Genomic DNA, 21,330 nt, shown 5'->3' with positions numbered 1-21,330 from the left:
GGCTGGCTGGCGGCAGGAAAGTTGCACGCAACTGAAGAACAGGTCACGATGGTATGGGTGGAGATGACAAGAGAGGGGAAAGAATGAATGCGACGTGCAGATATCGAGGATATAGGGGGCGGCGTGGTGGGATGAAAGCCGCGGCTGCGAGACAGAAGCGGTGTCTACGTGGGCTCGGCGACGACACTCTGGCTTTGTCGGTGACGGAACGATGACGGGTGTGTGTATGCGTATACTGCTGCAGACGACGCAGGCAGGTGTATGCACAAGAATGGAGGGAGAGGCCGAGGACGCAGACAAGAAGGTGACAGCGGAGAGAGCGAAAACGTGTACGATGGCGATGAGAGGAATGGGGGTGTAGTGGGATTGCGAGACCCCTCTTCTTCAGTGTGACTTCCATCTCGGCACTGCGAGCGTCGTCGCCGTTTCGGCCATCATGAGACCATTCACCAACCCACCGTCCCTGAACCAGTAATCTCTCGCGTGCGTACAACCCACACATCGTCCCACACCTCCCGCAAGTCTATCCATGCATGTACATCCTGCTTCTTCGTCTACTTCTTGTCCTGGCCAAGACCCGCAGCGCTGTATCATGTCAGCTTGTTGCCGTCGTCGCACGCCGAATTAAAACGAGCCCGAGGACACCATAGTCGAGATCAACTGGCAAAGTCGCAGCTGGCGGGCCGAACCGCCAAACCTCCAGAGTCGTCTGACACAAGAGTCTCACCACCCCGGCTTTTGGGCCGCAAAGCGCTGCCGGCCTGGGCTGTCGCAGCCAGGTCCAGGCTCGTGTGACTGCGATCTACCACTGGTTGTGCGCTGTGCAGCTAGGCGCGGGCCGGTATCCTTTGCGGCATGCAACTGGTTACTCACTGGTTTGTGGCGACCTGAATGGCACGGGCCATGGTCGAACGCACACGACCGTCCTCCATCGTCAGCAGGCCGGCAATGGTGCAGCCACCGGGGGCTACGAGACGTCAGAGGTTGTACACAAGAGAGTGAACCGATCAACGCAGCTTGAACTCACTGGTGACACTGTCCTTGAGCTGGGCCGGGTGCAGGCCAGCGTAGAGGGCCATGCGGCCGGTACCCTGGATGGCTGAGGAGAGAGCGTTAGTGTCATGTCGTACTCGATGCACAAAGAAGGAGCATACGGTGGTAAAAGGCACACGTCCGCAAGGTGTTCCACTGGCCACTGTGGCCCCATGGGCGTGTTCTAGCGCATGGAAGAGGACAAGGCACGACGATACCCAAACGTACGCGGTCGGTTCGACCAGCCACCACGCACACGCAAGAACAACACCCTCCTTGCCACATCACACTTCTCCTTCCCAAATGTGAACTGATGGGGACTCACTCTGAGCAGCAATCTCCTGGGCCTCAGCACGGGGCATGCCCATCATGACGGCACCGTCGGCCATGGCCTCGAGGACAAGAGCAACAAAGGCGGGACCCGAACCGGCGAGAGCAGTACAGGCGTCAAAGTGCTTCTCGTCGAGGAAACGGCAGCGGCCGCACGAGGTGAAGATGGCCAGGATAAGGGCACGCGAACGAGCGTCGGTAAGGGGGGTAACGATGGTCATACCCTCGCGGATCTGGGAGGAGAGTTAGCGAGAGGCCCCCGGGAAATAGTGGAGAGCGTCGGGAAGGACGTGGAAGAGCCGCCGTTCGGAGAAGTGTGGAACGGATGGGTGAGCGTGCAGGAGTGATTGACTCGGGCTCAACCAAGACGGGCTTCACTTGACAGTGGACCGTAGAGCAGGTGAATCGCTACCATGTGCCACTTGGACTCACCTTGCATGGGGTGTTGGGCATGGCGCGGACCACAGTGGTGCTGGGGGCGACCCACGACTGGAGCTGGGACATGGTGACACCGGCACAGATGGAGACGACAATCTTGCCCTCGATGGCCTCCTTCATGCCCTCCTCGTGGAGAATAATCTTGGCAATGTTGGGCTTGGAGCAAATGATAATAACGTCGGCCGCCTTGGCAGCGGCAACGTTGGCGCCGTCGCCACAACGAACGTCGACGGACGAGCCAAGCTGGCCGACCGAGGCGAACGTCTTGCGCAGCTTGCGGGCAGTCTCCTCGCGGCTGACAGTGGCAATGAACTTGGCGGGGAGGGTCTCCTCGGGCGCGTCAAGGAAGAGCGAGGCAGTCGGGGTCGAGATGCCCGAGCTGGGCTCGCGAGGGGTGTTGCGGCCGTCGGGGTAGGTAGCCAAGCGGTCCTCGAGGGACGAGAGCACACCCGAAAGGATGGCAATGCCCATGGTACCGCAGCCTAGGATCGTGTCAGTGTATCCATGGAGAGAACTGGGTGGCGAAAGAGGGAGGACGGGACGCAGACTATGTAGACTGGCAAGACGCGTCTCGACGTCGCGTCGACGCACTCAGTCATTGTCATATGCGTGCGTCATGGCATGTCAAACGCAAGCTACGCATGTCATGACAGTAGCGAGGCAGCACGATGCCATACACGTATGGTCCGGCCGCACCGAGCTGTACCGCAGCTGCTGGACATGACCCATGTGGGCCAGTCGAAGCAAGCCTAGGGGCCCTTCCCTGCTGGCCTCCGCTATCTCGTCGAGCACGATGCGGTTCCAGCCAGAGCCAACTCGCGCGTCCGCATCGCTCTCTTCCTCCCTGCACGCTCGTACGCACGCTCGTACGCACCAAGAACGCCAAGAGTGTAGCCCATTTTGGTATCGATGCTGTTTTGCTTTTTCGGAAGAGGAGAGGGTGAGATGGATTGAGATGACGCCAGAAGATCTCATTACAGAATTCGGGACGGAGGCGATATTTTCGACTCGTCCCCCGTCCATCACCCCGCATCGGCCCGGCTGCGATCCGCGGCGACTGGGACTGGCAGGACGGCGGCGGCGGCAACGGCATGAATGACGGACACACAACATAATATACTGTACAACAGCCCACTCCACACCATGTCCGAGACCAAGACTGTGAGCACCCACTCCACTCATGATGCGTGGTGCCCGCCCCGCTGACACGGTTCTGCAGTACCCCGAGATCAAGCGCGGCGCATCGCTCCTCCTCGCCTGGCGTCTCGAGGGCAAGCGCGTCCTCCTCATCGGCGGCGGCGTCGTTGCCGCCTCGCGCCTGGGCTTCCTCCTCGAGTCGGGCGCGCACGTCACGCTCGTGTCCCCCGCACCGCTCGAGCCGTCCATCGCGCACCGCGTCGCCACCGAACCCGAGCACCTCACCTGGCACGAGCGCGGGTACGGCAACCCCGACGCGGCGACGCCAGAGGAGATGGCAGCCGACAAGGAGCTGCCAGTGGGAGACTTTGACATGGTCCTCACTGCCGTCGACGATGTGCAGCTCTCCCAGGCAGTGTGCACCGCCGCCCGTACGGCCCGCACACCCGTCAACGTCGCCGACGTGCCCCCCGAGTGCGACTTTTACTTTGGCGCCCAGGTCCGCCGTGGCCCGCTGCAAGTCATGGTGAGCACGTCTGGTGCTGGCCCAAAGGTCGCCGTCATTGTGCGCGACACCGTCGCCAACGCCATCCCCGCCGACGTCGAGGACGCCATCGCCGGCGTGGGCGCCCTCCGTACCGAGCTTCGTCAGCGTGCCCCCGGTGTCGGTGGTGCGTTGAGTAAGCGCCGCATGAGGTGGATGATCGATACCTGCGATGCGTGGCGTCTCGACCAGATGGGTGCGATGAAGGACCCCGAGGTGCGCAGGCAGTTGCTGGACGATGGGTGGGAGCAGCACAAGGTCCTTCGTCCCGGGGACGTCGGCGCGGCCCCCGGCGGCGTCAAGGCCTTGGTGGGTGATGTCGTGCGCGCCGCTCCTGCCTGGCTGCCTACACTTGCTGCGTTTGTCGCTGGTGCCGCCGTAGGTGTTGCTTGGGTCGACCGTGTGCGCCGTTAGTGTCTAGGTTCCAGATATAGAGAGCATGTATGACCGTATCGCACTCTGGCTCCGCCCCAGATCCTGTGTCTTCATAATCGACCATCAGTCTTCATCAACCTTCGGTGTGTCCTTTGAAGCAACGGGTGCTCCCTGCAGCAGTTGTCTGTTCCAGATGCTCTAGCTCGTGGTGATACAATCGTCTACAAGTGATGACTGAACGCCTCATCCTCCTCCAACCCATCATCCCAATACCCTAGAGAAAAAGCCACGCCACGTCTACTTGAGCGGCTTCCTATCCGGCTCGCGGTACAGCTTGTGCTCGTGAATGTACTGGATCACCGAGTTGGGAAGCAAGTACTTGATGCTCATACCGCGGCGCACAAACAGGCGGACCTTTGTTGATGAAATGTCGTTGTAGATGAGCTGTTTGATGACTATCACGTTGCGTCGGTGGTGGTATAGAATGTCGTGGCTGAGGAGGAACGCCCACACGTCCGAACCTGCGCGCTCGACAATGAGACAACCGAAGCGTCCGAGAATGATGTGCAGCTGGAAAAGGGTCACGTCAGTTGGGGTACCATCTATGCAGCCTGGCTCAACTCACGTCAGGTTCGCTCCACACGCCAGGCTCGCCGAAACTCTCAATCAAGTCGCCGCCGGCAAGCAGCATGATCTTGTACTTCCGCCTTGTGCCGTCCGACATGTGCACGCCGCTAGCGTCGCCATTGCACATTTCCTCAAAGTGGTCCAAGACGATGGCTGTACGCTGGTACTCTGGCTGACCAGCCTCCCATGGGTCGACCATGAGCCAGGTACTAGTGTGCTCGACGGCAAGCTCGCACATGCGCACACGGTCGATGGCAGGTGCGAGGCCGGCCTTTTTGTAGTAGCTCGACACGGGCGAGTAGTAGCCGGCCATGATCTCGTACGTCTGCGACTCGAGGATCTCGTCCTTTGCCATCTCGAACATACGCAGGTGGAGGTACGTTGGGGGCGAGAACGAACCACACGCAACGATGACCAGGGGGATCTTGGACTCGTCTGTTGTCTGTCAGCAAACACTGTCATGATGCTGGTGGTGCGCAACGTGCCCCAGATGTCGGCACAAGTCGTCCATTTGACACATGCGCCCAAGGCCTGGAAACTCACCCTTCATGGTCTTGCGCAGCCTGTGCTTGGGGAACGCATACGGGGCCTCGCCCTTGAGGTAGGCCTCGCTGCCCTGCTCGGCCAGCGGGGCGCTGGCGTCCGCGTCCGCCTCGCCGTCATGCAGCCCTGTCAAAGCGTCAAAGCGCGACCGCTCAGAGCGCCTGCGAGCAGCCGTGGCCTTGTGCAGCGGCGCAGCGAGCGGTCCCGGCAGCCTAGAGGCCGACGTGGAGCCGCCCGTCGACTCAGGCGAGACGGCGTTGACAGTTACGGCCGAAGTCGAGGCGGGGAGGTCGAGCGACTGGACGCCCTCGACGACATCGCCAATCTCCTCGGTTTCGACGACGGGGCTCGCCTCGGGCTCCGTCAGGGGAGGGCTGTCGCTGTCGTTACTGGGCGCAACGCCCTCCACCTCCTCGGGGTCGTTGACCTCCACGTCCGCGTCCAGAGCCGCAGCGTCGACCGCGCGACGAACACCAACGACAGGGGAGGGAGGGTTGCCGAAACGGTAGCCGCTGACGAGACGGCGCGAACGTGCGCGACTCAACTCGGCGTCGGCTGTCTCGTCGTCAAAGTACGGTGCGTCCGGGTCGTCGGAGGCGTTCAGTCCCGAGGTCACGGCGTCGGCGAGCGAGAGATGGTCAGGCTCGAGGGAGGGCATACCGGCGCCAGCAAATGGTGGGCTGGGAGGGGTTCAGTCAGCAACTGTTGACGTGGGCAAACGCGAAGGCTGGGTGGCCAAGTGGCGGCGCGGGAGGAGAGAGAGTTGCGGGCGGAAATACCAACCCGCGCGGTGTGCGGTAAAGTGAAGGTGCGGTGAAAGCGGAGCGGACTTGATCCACCGACGCAGTCTTTGCGGAGTGCAAAAGCAATGGTGAAGAGAGGCAAGGAGATGAGCAGAGTAGCATACTCGGCGCCCTCTCGTCGCCATCGCTTTGGCCTCCTTCTCCCCCACAGTCCACGCAGGCCTAGCGGGAAACCAGCTCCCCCGGGGAGGGGCTGTCGACTCGCTCCACCCCTTAATTGGCCTTAGTCAGTCATAACTCACGAGTCGGCATGGAAGCTGTGCAGGCCCATGGCGGGCAGCACCGGCGCTGGGCCCTTGTACCCCGAGTTCATGATGGGGGCCATAGGTGTAGAAGTTGGCAGGCAGGTCGACGAGAAAAGAGGAGGAATGAAAAAGGTGGGGTGTGCACACTAGCGGGTCGCGCGAGCAGCGGGGTATGTTGTTTGCGGCAACAAACGTCGAGGCAGGTCCCGATGTTCCGACACGGACAAGTGGAGTGTGCGGGCGCCGGGTGGGGTGCGCGGGCGGGGGATCTGCTGGGGAAGAGGGAGGGGGACAGGAGGGGTCGATGCGGCTCAGCTGGTGACGAGCACGGCGTCGGGGCTGGTGGCAAAGAGCAAGAGACGGGGAGGGGGGAGTGAGATAGACAGTGACAGAGAGTGGGTGACAGCAACGAAGAACCGGACAGAGCACGGGGTGACTGACTGTTCCTCTTGTGCCAGCTTACTCTACTATCTCCGACTCCAACGCGGCTCGAAAGATGAACCGCAACGGCATTCCACGGGTGGGGGGGCGAATTGCCTCTATGGGCGAACGGGGCCGGTTCTGCCATGTCCGACGTCTCCGCGCGCGCTGTCTCTGGATCTCTGTCTGCATCTCTGTGCTTCGCTCGCTCGCTGCTGCATGCATGCACTTCCCCCCTTACCCCGCGCAAGAACCCTCTCTGTACACACCCGGTCATTGCACATAGTAGTGTTCCCTGACTGAGCACAAGACGCCATACCAAAAAGGTAGCCCGCAGGCCGCAGGGAACAGCCTGGTCCCTTCGTTTGCCAAAACCTCGGAATCTCTTGTCATCACCGCAGGAGCACGATCCCCGTCGCCACTGCTCTGGTACATGTCTGGTCTACACTGCCGTCACACAGGCGCCGCGTTCGGCCACAACCGATCCCGCCACGTCGGCCACCAGGTCGGCACTGAACAGCACCTCTGACCGGTCACCGTTCAGGTACACGGGCAGGTTGACCGTACCGGCCTCCGCGGCAGCGGACAGCGTTTCACCCATGTCCCGACGAGTCCACACGAGCTGCGATGGACCAAGTGCGACGACCTGGCCGTCGTTGAGAACAATCTTGCCCTCGCCCCAAGAGGCACCGTGAAGCTTGAGCCCTGTCGAATGTCAGCACTTTGGTCTTTCTGCTTTTTCTAGCCGCGTTCCTGCCGACCGACAGTTGGTCGTCTCGGATGATGCACAGCAAGGCACTCTCACCTTCAATAACGAATCCGTCCGCGACAGCGGTAGGTTCTTCAATCTTGAGACTAAGGGCCAGCTGTTCGAGCGACCACCCTTGGGCGTGCGCCGCGGCTTGGCGAGTGGCGGTAATGTATGCCTCGGGCTGGAACAGGCCACCGAGCCAAATGCCGTTGCCGCCGGTAGCACCCTGGGTTGCAATTCGTTCCAGTTGAGCAAGACGAGCAACGAGGTCGGCAATGTACTGGTTGACAGAGGTACCACGCGGCATCTTGAACTTGGCCCAGTGTGGCGGCACGTTGCCACGGTTCAGGTCCGTGAGCAGCGCACGAAGCTCGTTGGTCTGCTTCATGCTGCCGTCGCACACATGGACCAGGTCCGAGAGGTCCTTGCGCACACGTTGGAGCAGGAGACGGCCAGTCCATGCCTCGCGGCCAAAGAAACGCGACAGGGGGTCCAACACTGTGGGCGGCGTCGAAAGGGTCTTGGGCAGCGCCTCCAGCCACTCCTCGGCGTTGGCCTTGAGGGTGGTCATCCAGGCCGGGCGGCCTTCGTTGGCAGCGACAGTCGGATTGATGTCGTCCTCGTCATCGTCAGTCGTGCGCATCTTGCGAAGCTTGACGACCGTCGCGTTACCTGAATGTCAGTTCCAATCCAAAGCAGCGTGGCGACTCACCCTGGGCAGCGGCAATGACGCGCTCGGCGGTACCAGGCAGGCTGAGCCACGAAGGCGGCTCGTTCTCGGGGAGGGCGTGGGCCCAGGCAATGAACTGGGACATCTGCGTGCCGTCGGGGACGATGAGGGGGTTCTCGGGAAGGTTGACGAGAGCAAAGTCCGGGTCATAAGCGCGAGGCGTGAAGATGGCGTCGACAAACGCATCGAGGACACGCTGGTCATAGTCCGAGTCGACGCGACCACCATACACGGCCTGCTTGATGAGGGTACGCAGGGCAACCCAAGGAATTTGTCCCGGGTCAACGTTCGCCTTGCCCTTGGCGAGCGAGTTGATCCAAGAGTCGATCGTCTTGAAAGCGGCGTCAAAGTCCGAGTCGTTAAACTCGTAGCTCTTGGACCAGCCGAGGGGCAGGTAGCGCAGACGCTCCTGGACGACGGCGTGGAGCCATGCGAGGAGGAAGAGCAGACGAGCCTTTTCGGCAGGGCCAGTGGAGAGGCGGGCCGTGGGCAGACCACGCAGCGTGTCGAGCAGGTTGGCACGGATACCGGGGGGAGGCTCGTTCATGATAATGCGCGACTGGCGAAGAATGTTGACCGGGATGACCGGGTTGGTCTCCATCGTGAGGAAGAGGCGGAAGCCCATGGCGGGCGATAAGCTGTGGAGACGCTTCTCGAGCTGGGCGAGCCATCCGGGGGCAAGGTGAACGTTCTTGAGTAGCACCCAAGAGCCAGTACGGGCAGCATTGGCGATTGCCTGGTCCGCGAGGGTGAAGCCTTCGACGGAACCCATGGCCACCGAAGTCCACTTGACACCGAGGGTGCGGCAGAGGTTCTCGATGCGGTACGAGGCATCATAGCCAGGCGCCGAGGCCAGGGCCAGCGGGTTGGTGGGCTTGACCTGGTTCTGGACAATGTCGCCCAAGTCGTACTCGGACTGCGATGCGAGGTCGGTGTCAAAGGCCTTGTCGGCAAACTGCGCCAGAGCCTGGACCATGCGGTCGGGGCGGAACAGCTTGACGAGGACGAGACGGCGGGCAGCGGTGATAATATTGTCCGCCTCCGCCCATGCCCAGGGTACATTGCGCTCGGCCTCGGGGGACGACATGAAGGCCAGCCACTCGGCAGCATTGGACGCGATGTGGGCCTCGAGGGCCTTGCTTGTCTCATGGCCAAGGTGGCTGTCGAGGATACGGCGTTGCTCAAGAGTAACGTGCGCATGGTCACCATCCTGGCCCGAGGGAACCTCGAGTAGAGTGTCAATCTCGTCCTGGAGTGCGCTGCCAAAGTCACCACGCGAAATGCGGAGCTTGGCGAGGGTCGTGGCCAGAACCATGTAGTCGGCATGCAAGAGCGAACGAGACGTACGGCGGTAGGTGACGAGGAAGAGGTCGTTGAGGAGCGTGTCCTTGCGCGCGTCGAGGTCGGTGACGCCCTTGAGGTTCGGGTTGTGGTGGAGGACATAGTCAAAGATGTCAAGGAAGTAGTCGAGCGAGAACTGGTAAAAGTGGTTGACAGTCGCAAGCTGCTCGAGTGTAAAGTAGATGCTGCTACACGCCGAAGCAAGAGGCAGGTACTCGGCAGTGACGTTCTCGACCTCCTTCATCACAACGTCCGTGTCCTCGACCTTGCGTGTGACCTCGGCGGCCTCCTTCTTGAGCACTTCAAGGGTCTCGATGACCTTGTCGTCGTCGAGAATGCTGCCAGTCGACTCGTTGAGAGCCTGCAGGAGCGCACGCTCGAGGTGGCGCAGACGGAGACGGAACTCGCCTTGGAGCTTCATCAGGTCGGTACGCTTCTGGTCGATCTCGGGGCGCTCGACCTTGAGGACCTTGTCAAGAGCCTGTGTCTGAAGCGAGCCACGGGTCATGGTAAAGTTGACAAAGGTGACACGCGAGCAGATGTCCGGCGAGAACTCAACAGACGGGTCGCGCGTAGAGAGGAACATCGTGAACGACGGCGAAAAGTCAATGTCCTGGTTACCAATGCGGATGAGCACACGACCACCGGTACGGCGAAGCTCGCGGTTGAGAACCGAGTTGAGAATGGGGTCGAGGTTCTCGACGTCCTGGATGAGCAGCGGGTTTCCGAAACGCAGAGCACTCTCGAGGTTCTTGAGGAATGCCTCGTCCAGGAAGCTGGTGACGGTAATCTTGCGGTCGCGGTACTCGTTCTGCAGGAACGCGGTCGCCTGGCCCGTGGGGTCAACAATGAGAGGGTAGCGGTTGTATCGCTTGAGCATGACCGCATTCTCGACACACAGGCTGTCGGCAGGCAGCGAGTTGGACTGCCACGCGAGACGCTCGTCCGCTGTGGACAAGAACTCGGCCAGAGCGAGGTCGGTCTTGAATCGGATACTGGCCTCGGACAGGTGCTCCATCCAGGTGTTGCGCATGGTGTCGCGGTAGTGCTGGTCGAAGAAGCCCGAGTAGGCGAGGAACGCGGCCGAAATGAGGACGTCGCCGACAATGGTGCCCATCTCGGTCTCGAATGTCTTGCTGCCAGCGTCCCAACGCGACTGCTCAGAGGACAGGCTCTGGAGTAGCGTCATGCTGCGGTCCACCTTGCTCTGGACACGGTCCATCTCGCTCTTGATCGACTGAGTCTCGGAAATAAGGAGAGCGTACTCTTCCTTGTAACCGGCAATCGAGTCTTCGAGCTCAGCAACAGTCTCCTCAACAATCGCCGCCTGCTGCTTGGTGGTCTCGGCCTGCTCCTCGAGCGAAGCAACCTCCTCGCGAAGAGGCGCAACCTTGTCGAGAATCTCCGAGAAGCGAACCTGGGCAATCACCCACTGCACGAGGGGACCACATGCGCGCGAGGCGCGGTTGACAGTCTCAAAGTTGAAGGCCGGGCGGCTGATGTACTCGCGCATCATGCGGTCGCGAATGGTCTTGGTCATCTTTTGAGTGTCAAAGTTCTGGATGCTCGAGATAAAGTCGTCGCGACGGATGATGCTCTGCACCGACTTCCAGTTTTCGACCTGATGACCAAGCACCGTGCACGCCGACTCCATGGCCATCTTGACGGCCTCGGGAGGGTTTGCCATTGAACGCACTTCGGACAGGTGCTGCTTCTTGATGTTGCTGACGGCGGCGAGGGCATCAAGCACGGCGGGCTCGGCCTGAGCAAGGTCCTCACGGACAATCTCCGAACGCTGCTGAATGTACGCGTCCTGTTCTTCAAGCGCTGCGCGAATCTCAACCGACGCAGCCTTCTTGGCCTCAGCCTCCTGCTGATCGGCGACCATTTGGCGGAGCTTGAGGTTGGCCTCGGCATTCTTGGACTGGAGTTGCGAGCGTTTGGCAGCAAGGCTGTGGCGCAGCTCCTCGACCTGTGTGACGGTGGCGCGGAGCTTGTCAAGACCGACGTTGAGATGGCGCTGCTGCTCCTCGAGATCCTCCTTCTTCTCGGTGAAGAGACGGACGTAGTGGTTGATGAAGTCCAGGAAGTGGCGGGGCGTGATGTGGTTGTACTTGCCCTGGCGCTTGGCGAGCTTGGCCGTAATGGCCTGCATCGACTGGTGGACGTAGACCATGGCGTTGATGACAGCCTGGCGATGGTTGGGAGGGATCGTAAGGTCGCGGTAGGCGACAGGGAACTGCTGGGGAGCATGGTAGGCCGTCGACGAGTCGAGATCGAGGGTCGACGTGAACTCGTAGCCGACCTGGTAGAGCGCTTGGTCGGACCAGTCACCAAACCAGTCAAGAACACAACGGTTGAACAGGGCAGGCGAGGTGGCTGCACGGGTTGCAAGACCGTTGGCGGGAGGGTTCATCGTGAACACGACGTGGAGGTTGCGAGCGACCTGCTGAGTGAACCAGCGGTACAGCTCCTCGTGAGAGTCGAGCATGAGACCGTCACGCTGCGAGCCCTCCTTACACGCGGTCATGAGCGCGGCGTGCTCGTCGCCTTCAAAGAGACCAGGAACCTCGGCGTTGGCAAGGAGCGTGTTCATGCGTTCAAGGAAACCGGCGTCAAGAACGTTCGACTCGTCCATGATGAAACAAATCTTCTCGCCCTTGCAACCAGCGCGGCGGAGGACAGTGCGCAGGTCGTCGTCAAAGTCGGCACCAGTGTACTTGTTTGAGACCTTGATCTGGAAGATGCTCAGGCCGTTCATCCAAGCCACGAAGCGCGACAGCGTCGTCTTACCACCACCAGAGACACCGATAAGGAGCAAGTGGCCCTGGATCTGGCGGAACACACGGTCGATACGCAGGACGTGGTCGAGCACATCGTTGAACAGGACGAGGGGAACATCCAGCTCCTCCTCGTGGAAGACCTTGAGGCGTGCCTTGGTGTATTCACGCAACTGCTCACGATCGACAGGAATGTAGTTCTTGGAGGTCCAGTTGGAGTAGAGAATGGGGCGAACGAGCGCCTCGGAGACGTTGGCGCTGGGGAAGTGGCGGATGGCAGTCTCGTCGAGCACCTCGTCAGTCCACTTCTTCTCGTTCTCAGCGACGAGACGGTCCTGGAAGAGACGAAGACCTTCGTGTGCCCAAACGCGCACAAGTCCCTCAAGCGAGAGGGTCTCGAGTGGCTTGATGGCCTCATAGATACCACGAGCCCAGCGGGTGAGCTCACGAGGCGAGTAGATGTAGTGCGCCTGGACGTCGGCAGTGAACCGCTTCTGCGAGGCCATGTAGAATGCGACCATGGCGTCGGTAAGCGAGTCCGAGTGACCACGCAGGTTGGGCACGACCTTGAGGAGCGCACGGTTAAAGGTGCCGTAGATCTGCTTGAGCGAAATCTCGCCGGGGTAGTCAACCATGACGACGGGAGCGTGGCGCATGAAACGGTGAGAGAGAGGGACACGGCCAGGGTCGGTGGGCGGGTTGCACGCGCCGACAAACTGGATACGCTCGAGGGTGACCCACGAAAGGTCAGACGAACGCCAGAAGCCGTTGCGCTCCATGAGCTGTCGAATGAACGAAATGACGCGCTGAGTACCGTACTTGTCCGTCGCGGGCAGGTTGATTTCGTCGCAGAAGACAACAAGCCAGCGGCCGATCTGGGTGGGGGCGAGAACAACGCCGTTGGGGGTCTTGCGGTACTCGCAGTACTGCTCAAACGTCTTGAGAATGAGCTCGGGAGTGGTGGCGCTTGAAAAGTTGAGACCGACAACCTCGAGGTTGCTCAGCTTGCGGAGGGCGCTGAAGAGCGTCATGGTCTTACCCGAACCAGGAGGACCACAGAGGATGAGCGGCTTGTGTTCGGCCAGCCAGCTGTAGAGCACCTCCTCGTGGCGAACAGTGTCGACGGTGGGGATGACCACGTCGGCCGAGGTGATAGCGTGTGTCTCAACTTCGATGGTGGGAACACGCGACTGCCACGAGATCCACTCGGCAGTGGCAACGTTGACATCATAGTCGATGAGGGAGGTGCCGGGCACCATGGTGGGAGTCTCGATACCAGAGGTGAGGCGAAGCTGCTCGCCAAGCTCGGCACGAAGCTCGAGACGGCTGTCGCCGACAAACGACCAAATGACGTTGAGCAACAGACGGCGCTTGACGTAGGCGTCGACCTTATCGGCCGGGAGAGGGAAGTCGCTGTGACGGACATTGTACTCGATAATGTTGCGGCTGGTGGCCTTGAGGAGCGAGAAGAGCGTGTTGATAGCACGGACCGCAGTGAAGTCCATGATGTGCTCCGACTTGGCCGCGAACTCGAGGGCACCGTGGATAAGACCATCAGAGGCAAAGAAGGGCTCGAGAATGGACACGACAGCGCGCTGGGTCTCCATCTGCTGTGCCGCAGCGTCGGCGCCGTACTCAAGAACGTCCTCGTCACTGGCGCTAATGGGCTCAGTGGCGAGAAGGTTCAGGTGGTGGCGGCAGAGCATGTCGACATCGATAACCTCCTCGCTGAACCAGATCATACCGCAACGAGAGACAGTGGCAAGAGTGGCGTAGCGGAGGTGCTCAACCTCGAACATGACGCGAACGTTGGGCGGGAGGTTGAGACGTTCACCGTTGGGCAGCGTGAGGAGCTTGTTGTCGTCAAGGACCGAGTTGAGGTTCTCAACCCATTCGGGGTCGACATCGCCGTCAAAGATGATCCAGTGGCGCTTGGCAGTCTCTCCGCGGACATTGTCCACAATCTTGCGCAGAATGTGGGTGAACAGACCGTCGTTCCACTCGCGCGTTGTCGGGTCAAGGGTACCGTAGAGGGCCTCCTTGTCAATGGCCTTGGGGTCGATGACATACGAGGCACCCTCGACACCATCGACGCGCTCGAGAGCGGCAAGCAGAACCTGCCAGGCCTGCGACTTTCCGGAACCAGAAGGACCAACCATCATGAGACCATGGCTGATGTTTTGAATCTGGTACAGCTGGATGACCTTGTCGAGCCAGGCATCACCAACAACGAGGCGGCGCTCGGCACAGACCTCGGAAATCTTGGCCTTGAGAATGTTCAGGTCGACAGGGACGTAGGCGACGCCAGGGAAGACGTCCTCGACGAGGCTGAGCAGTAAGCATTGTTCATCACTGTCTTCCGCGCATTACTCACGCGCGAAGGAGAGGGACATCGTCGGCCACAAGCTTGGGCACAATTGTCTCCATGACACTCTGGATCATGATCTGCTGCTCGGTAATGTCGTCAGGGGTGTCGTCATCGGCAGCAGTGCTGAGGTGACGGTCGCGCTTGAGGATACCGGCGCTTGCAAGCACCGATTTGAGGGCACGCAGGCCAAAGTCGTAGTGCGGCTGGGCAGAGAGCTGCTCCGAGCAGAGGTTGAAGAAGGGGACAATCTTGGACGCAAGGACTTCGGCCGTGCGGAAGCCCTTGGAGAAGAGGAGCACCTGGGCAATGAGCTCCTGGTCGGGACGCGTCATGGCCATGCTACGGAAGAGCTTCTTGAGGTTGTCAGGGAGGTTGGAACGACCAGCATAGCCGGGGTTCATGGTGATGAAGATACCGGTACGCGAGTTGATCTTGAGCTTCTTGCCCACAAGCTCGACCTGGACGTCCGGGTCGGTGACGGCCAAGGCGAGACCCTGCTGGATGCTCTGGACCTGCTGCGAGACAGCCGACAGGATACGCTCCTCGAGACGGTTGAACTCGTCAAAGCAGCCCCAGGCGCCGACTTGGCAGAGACCAATAAAGATACGGCCCATGGCCTGGAAGTCGAATGTCTCGTCACAGCAGAAAACGAGGACGAAGCGACCAAGCTGCACACCAAGAGACTTGACCGACTCGGTCTTACCGGTACCGGCAGGACCGAAGGGTGAGCCACCGAGCTGGTTGTCGAGAGCCTGAGTGAGAGTGAGGTAGCAGCGGTCGGTGAGCGGGGTCTGGACGAGGCGGTCGGGGATACCGAGGTACTCGTAGCCGTAAGGGAAGACGGCGTCGGCCATGCGGACCTCGAGGCGAGCAAGCGGGTCGTCCACGGATTCGTTCAGGTAGAAACGCATGTAGTACAGCCAGTCGAAGCTGTCAACAGTGTTGGTACCCGAGGCAATGAGCGCACGAATAGCGTCACGCTGGTGAACGAGCTCGGTAATGAGGTGCTCGCACTTGCGGCGCTGAAGGACGGGAATGTCCTGCAGGACAGTGTCGGCGAGGAGGTCCAGCATGCGCGACACGAGCTCCAGGGCACTCTTGAGGTTCTTGTTGGTCATGCTCATCTCGACGAGTTCGGTCCAAGCAATCTGGACGGCCAAGACTACCAGCTGGGCAGGGAAGGCACCGATCCATTGAAGAAGTCCCTCGGGAACGAGTTCGGCGTCCACACGGAAGATCTCTTTCAGGTCCTTGACCGCCGAGAACAGTAGAGCGGCGAGCGAGAGGCGCATCTCAGACTCAATCTTGGCGAGCCAGTCGTTGATCTTGGGGTAGTCCTTGAGCATGATGGGCTGGCGGAAAGCAACCTCTTCACCCTCGCGCGAGGCAAAGGCCAGGATCTGGGTAGCCTCCTCGTCGAGGTGGAGAATCGAGATACCGGCAAACATCTTTTTGAGGTGCTTCATGACACGGTGAATGTCCTTGCTGTTACCGATAATTTCGAGCAGGTCCTCGTCACCGACAAAGTAGAAGCGAGGGAACGACGAACGCTCCTTTTCGAGGTACTCGCCGAGAGCCTTTTGGATTTTGGTGAGAAGGTCGGCGAGTCGCTCCAGGTTCTTCTGAATGCCCGGGATGTTGAGCACGTCGAGAACGAACGGCGACTTGTACACCTTCTTCATGACCGAGAGGAACTCCGAGTTGATGTTCTGGAAACGCGAGCTTTCGACTGGGAGAAGGTGCTTGATGTCGGCCGATCCCGAGAAGATGCCCTCCAGGTATACCCACTGACGCTGGACGTCGATCCAGACATCGAACAGCACATGCACACGGTTGAGCTTCTCCTCCCACGACGCAGCCTCCTCCTCAAAGACGCGGTAGTAAGGCGAGAGCTTCATGGCCTGCAGCGAGTTGAGATGCTCGCCGCACTTGTTGAACAGCTCGTCCCAGCCCTTGATCAGGCGGCACTTGTTCTGGTAGTTTACCAAGTCAAGCGTGTAGGAAGTCCAAGTTTCGCGGACCTGCCTGAGGAATTCCTCCAGAGCCATCTCACCCTGGGCCTGGGTGACAATGTCCTTGATGACAACCTGGTTCTTTTGGAGGTCGAGGTCGTAGACCTGGCCAAGAGTCATCGACAGGGGATTGTGGCCGGCAGGCAGGCGGAGACCCTTATAGAGCTTGGACCAGTGGCGCTCACGGAGCGCCTCCGACTTGAGCTCGCTGATGAGAATGTTCGACTTGAGGAGCGAGCGGACGGTTTCCTGTACAAACTCAAATGCGGCGTACTGGCGCATACGACTGGGCAGGTCGCGAGTCGAGGCGAGAATGCTGTCGAGTTCCTGGCGCAGCTTGCGGGGCTGGACGGCCGACCACAGCATCTCACGGAGCTGGTTGAGACGGCCCCAGATACCTGTGAGGGCAGTCCAGACAGTCTTGAGGTCACGGAGTTCCTCAGTGACGGGCTGGAGACGCTCGTCCTTGGACTGCTCGAGATCGAGGGCCTCCTTGGCACGGCAAATGAGACCATAATCGTCGTGGAGCTGGGTGAGACGGGCCTCGAACGCATTGAGCGTGTTGATCGCCATGTCGGCCTTGATGTTACCCTGGAGGGGCTTGTTGGCTTCCCACTCGGCAACAAAGTCGCGGATGCGGCCGTCGACGACCTTGTCCTCGGCGACAATCTTCAGCTGCAGGCCAGCGACCTGCTCCTTGATCGAGTCGTCCTTGCGCTTAAGGAGTTCAGAGAAGGCACTCCATTCGCCCTGGATCTGGTCGACATACAGCCAGTCCGAGGGGAAAGTGTAGCGCTGGCGTTCGAGGGTTTTTTGACCAGCGGAAAACTGCTCAATCTCGGGACCCCAGGTCTCGACCTTGCGCTTGAGGTCCTGGACAAAGGTGATGAAAGAGACGACCTGGGCGGTAGAACTGCCCTCGATGGCGTGCGACTCGAGGTCGGTGCGGGCCTTGAGAATGGCGGCGTACACCTCCTTCATGGTCATACCCAGCTTGGCGCCGTACTTGGCAAGCAGATCGCGCTGCCACGAGTCGTACTTGGCGTTGACCTTGGACTGTGCGTTGGCGTAGTCGATGATACACACGCCAAAGTCCTTGCGCGTGTCGGTGGTGTCAAACGTCGAGCGGGCTTGGCGAATATCCGAGAGGAGTTGGTCCCAATCGGCGAGCGAGTCACCAAGACGGCCGTAGACGTACTCGGCCTCGAGGTCCCAGAGCGACTGGAACTGGAGCCACTTGTCGACATAGGCGCTGACGGTCTGAACCTTGCGCTCAATGAGCGAGAGCGGCTTGTCGAGGGGAAGCTCTGTGCGCGAAGTGAGGAGACTCATGTACGTCGTCTCCTCAGCAGTAGCCTCGTCGACCTGCAGGCTGATCTCGTAACGCGAGCTACGGATGCAGTTGAGGTTGCACACGACACCCAAAGCGGACTGGAATTGCGAGAGCCACTCCTGGCGAGCAAGCTCGATAGGCGGGTCCAGATAGATGACCTGATTACGGATGCGCACCTCGTAGACGAGAGGCTTGATGGCGAGTTCAGATGACTGCCAGTTAGCCATCACCCGGATGCGAAATAACTAACCTTGGAGGCCTCTTCAGCAGAAGTAGTCTCTTGGTCACCGTCCTGCGCCTCGTCGGCCTTGCTAAACTCTTCGCACCACGTGCCAATAGCCTGCTCAAGACGACGGCTAAGGACCACGTCGATACGCTCGTTCAACTTGGACACCCAGGCGTCGAGGTTGCTGTAGCCCTCAAGGTTGAGCTGGTCAATCTGGGTTGTCAGTTACATCTCCGACTTAGTAACCAACCGTCTTCTGGACTTGGCCAAGAAGCGCAGAGAACGCCTCGGCGCGGTAGTCACAGGTGCCCAGCTCTTCGACGATGCGCGAGATGTCCTTGGAAATGTCGATAAGCGCGGCGGACTTGTCCTGCAAGAGGGAGACAACGCTAGCAAACTCGCGAACGTAAACGAAGTGACGACTCTCGCGGCTGTCCGATCCGGGGAGGAAGCGGTGGGTATCATACGCGTTGACAAGGTGGTCCCACTGCATGTTGATACCGCGGCCGATCATCTGCTGCGCATGGTTGCGGTAGCTGGCGAGGAGGATGGCAATGTCGGGGTTCTGGTCGATGAGGTCCAGCGTCTGGGTGTACATCCGGACAGACTCCATGAGAGATACAGCGTGCGGGTAAACACGTTTGGCATCCTTGGCGCGGTGGGTGATGGTGAGCGGCACTGGGAAGCCGAGCCAGATGAGAGCGCGGACTTCCTTGAAGAGAGCCACGACCTGAGGGTCAAACTGCACGATGAGCTGCAGCTGGCCCTGGGCACTGGTAGCCGTCGCGCGAGAGCGGATAATGTCAAACAGACGGCCATTGACGGTCAAGTTGCCGCGGCGCGTAATCTCGGCAATCCAGGCGTCGTACAGGGGCTTGGTGTCGAGCTTGGCACGGAACGACGCAGACTCTACCTGGAGCTTCTGGCCCTCAGCATAGCTCTCCCAGCCGCGGCCGAGAACGTCCTCTACGCGTTTCATGTAGGTGAGGAGCTGGCGCTCGATCTGACGCGCCCAAATGATGGCACTTGAGACAGAGGGGAGGTCACGGAGCTGCGACATGTGATACGCCTGTGAGTGGCGGTAGTTGGCGGTGAACTTTTGACGCAGCTCGCGAATGTCATCCTTGACTGAATCAATCAAACGCGTCTGGTACTCTTGGATGGCACCGCGGATCTGGTGTTGTTAGGTCGTGCCAGAAATAAGTGGGTAGCTTACCTTTGGGCGGACGAAGAGCGTGTTAAACTTGGAGAAGACGCGGAACATTTCCTGGGCCGTCTTGGTGGTCGCGAGCTTGTCGCGGAGGCGCGAGATGATCTGGTTCTCAATACGCGCCACGCGGTCGTTGTACGCAACCTCGGCAGTGTACCAGATCTCCGAACCCTCGGGGGTGACGTCAAGGACGTCGACGTTCTTGACGCTGTCGAAGGCGATGCGGACCTCCTCCTCCATGTCAATGTCGAAGGGAATGTCGTTGCCAAGACCGCTAAAGTTGCGGGTCGAGCTAGTCATGACGCGGAGCTGGTCGTGCGAGCGGCGGAATGCACGGAGGTAGGTGATACGCTCGTGCAGCTTGGCGTGTGCTGGGTTGATCTTGATGGAAATGAACTTTTCTTGGCGCTTGCGCATCACCTCGCGGGCTACGTTGGTGAAGTCCTTGATGTTCTCGTCCCAAGCCGAAAAGACCTCGGCGGTGACGCTCATGACGTCCTCAAACTTGCCGTAGTCCATGTACATGAGACGCTGAGCGCCGAGGACGCGGAGGAGCTGGTCATTGAAGTCGGACGAGATAGCCTCGACGAGGGGCAGGATGCCACGGATGGGGTAGGGAGACAGCTTGAGCTTTTTGTTGATGTGGGCAAAGATAAGGTAGACTGCTTCCTGAATCTTCTCAAGGTCGGTAGCGGCAAGGAGCTCGTCAAGGGGAAAGTCCTTCATGAGAATGTTGTGCTTGTGGACAAGGTCGGCAGCCTCCTTGATACCGGTATCAGCGATGAAGCTGACGGTGGCGTGGAAACGCTTGGCGTGCTTGAGAACGTCGAGGGCGAGCGTGACCTCATCACCCTTGAGCTGAGCCTCGATTCCCTCCAGAGCGTGCTCCATGCTGAGCCAGAAGTTGATCTCCTGGGACGCGGTGCCCGACGAGACATCACGCGACAGCTTGGTGACGGTCTGAATCTCCTTGATCCAAGAGTTGACGTCTGCCTGGAGCTTGTTGAGGAACGCTGGGTCGGCGAGAAGCGAGGCGGGCTCGACGGCATCGACAGAGAGACGCTGACCATTGGCCTGGCACTGAGCGACAGCCTTGCGAATGGCAGGGTGCACGGACAGGTGGACCTCTGGAATCTCCACGTTCTGCTTGAGATGGAGAAGCGAAAGCTCGAGCTCGGCGAACTTCTTCTTGGTGACGGGAACACCCATCTGGGCGTCCTGTCCCTTCTTTCCCTTGGGAGCCGTCGTTCCGTCCGTGAGGTTTCCCTTGGACGCGACATACGAGTCGAACCACGGAGCAACACCCCAGTGGACAAGTGAGTGGAGGCCGTCATACGGCGTCGCCTGCGAGGAGGTCGGGGTAGAGATGACGGTAGGCGGGCCAGAGGCCAAGCCGCTGTCGGCGACAAGCAAGGGCGCAGCGGATGATGAGAGCTGCATAAAGTGCAGCTGGGCGCCAAGGGGCAACATCGAGTCGAGCGTCGGGGACGTCTTGATGAGAGCGAGTGTCGAGAGAACATTCGCACTGTGAGGAGGTGTAGGGGGGAGATGGAGCTGGTACGCGATACGAGAAATGGGTTGGTCTACAGTTAGTTGAGCAGCTCGGACAGTTCCAGTGCTTACCTTCTTCATCGACGTCCAGGTAACGCTCCTTGGTGACATAGACGACCTGACAGCCGGCGTCGAACGCAAAGCGCTGGGCCTTTTCGTCAAAGTTGGGGTCGTCAAAGAGCCCGTGCTCGAGCTCCTGACGCGTAGCAGCCATTACTGTGGTGCACGTCAGCTCTGGCTCCGTCCGCGACGAGCTGTGCATGTGTTGCCAGCAAGTCCCGCCATCGTGCGCACTGACCTGGTGGGAGGAGGGAGGCCAGGTAGGTCCGGAACACGGAGACGTCAAAGGTGAGCGCACCGCTGTGTGCGGTGGCAAAGGCCTCGCCTTCGTCATGCGAAGGAGAGGCCATGGTACGTCGATGTTTGGGTTGGTTTGGGTGTGGAAAGGTGGTGTGAGAGTGGTAGAAACAGAAGTTGGATGGCGGGACCTGCGCAAGTGGACGTCTGCGGTACCGGCGTCCTGGGCGTCGCGTG

At 60.1% G+C, this 21,330-nt stretch overlaps 4 protein-coding genes across 4 annotated transcripts; 1 reads left to right on the top strand and 3 right to left on the bottom strand.

Annotated features, from left to right (window-relative positions):
* Positions 1–554: 554 nt before the first annotated feature.
* On the bottom strand, positions 555–2,271 carry PRO3 (delta 1-pyrroline-5-carboxylate reductase; the record flags this gene model as incomplete). The annotated part of the gene is made up of 5 exons (XM_028622410.1): positions 555–585; positions 874–967; positions 1,028–1,099; positions 1,358–1,595; positions 1,795–2,271. 5 exons carry the CDS (start codon positions 2,269–2,271, stop codon positions 555–557), a joined length of 912 nt encoding a protein of 303 aa, XP_028477302.1.
* Positions 2,272–2,943: 672 nt separating this feature from the next.
* On the top strand, positions 2,944–3,895 carry MET8 (Bifunctional dehydrogenase and ferrochelatase; the record flags this gene model as incomplete). Its single annotated transcript, XM_028622409.1, has 2 exons — positions 2,944–2,961; positions 3,020–3,895. 2 exons carry the CDS (start codon positions 2,944–2,946, stop codon positions 3,893–3,895), a joined length of 894 nt encoding a protein of 297 aa, XP_028477301.1.
* A 258-nt stretch (positions 3,896–4,153) lies between these two features.
* Positions 4,154–6,142, bottom strand: EHS24_007026 (uncharacterized protein; the record flags this gene model as incomplete). Its single annotated transcript, XM_028622408.1, has 4 exons — positions 4,154–4,426; positions 4,482–4,918; positions 5,027–5,706; positions 6,072–6,142. 4 exons carry the CDS (start codon positions 6,140–6,142, stop codon positions 4,154–4,156), a joined length of 1,461 nt encoding a protein of 486 aa, XP_028477300.1.
* A 794-nt stretch (positions 6,143–6,936) lies between these two features.
* On the bottom strand, positions 6,937–21,206 carry EHS24_007025 (uncharacterized protein; the record flags this gene model as incomplete). Its single annotated transcript, XM_028622407.1, has 9 exons — positions 6,937–7,199; positions 7,300–7,917; positions 7,958–14,424; positions 14,471–18,021; positions 18,060–18,239; positions 18,286–19,209; positions 19,252–20,828; positions 20,869–21,012; positions 21,095–21,206. The coding sequence occupies 9 exons, from the start codon at positions 21,204–21,206 to the stop codon at positions 6,937–6,939; spliced, it is 13,836 nt and encodes a 4,611-aa protein (XP_028477299.1).
* Between the last annotated feature and the right edge of the window lie 124 nt (positions 21,207–21,330).

This window comes from Apiotrichum porosum, assembly GCF_003942205.1.
Source record: "Apiotrichum porosum strain DSM 27194 chromosome Unknown scaffold_4, whole genome shotgun sequence".
NCBI classification, from domain to species: domain Eukaryota; kingdom Fungi; phylum Basidiomycota; class Tremellomycetes; order Trichosporonales; family Trichosporonaceae; genus Apiotrichum; species Apiotrichum porosum.
Note: the sequence above shows the minus strand (reverse complement) of the source record. Positions and strands in the feature narration are given on the sequence as shown.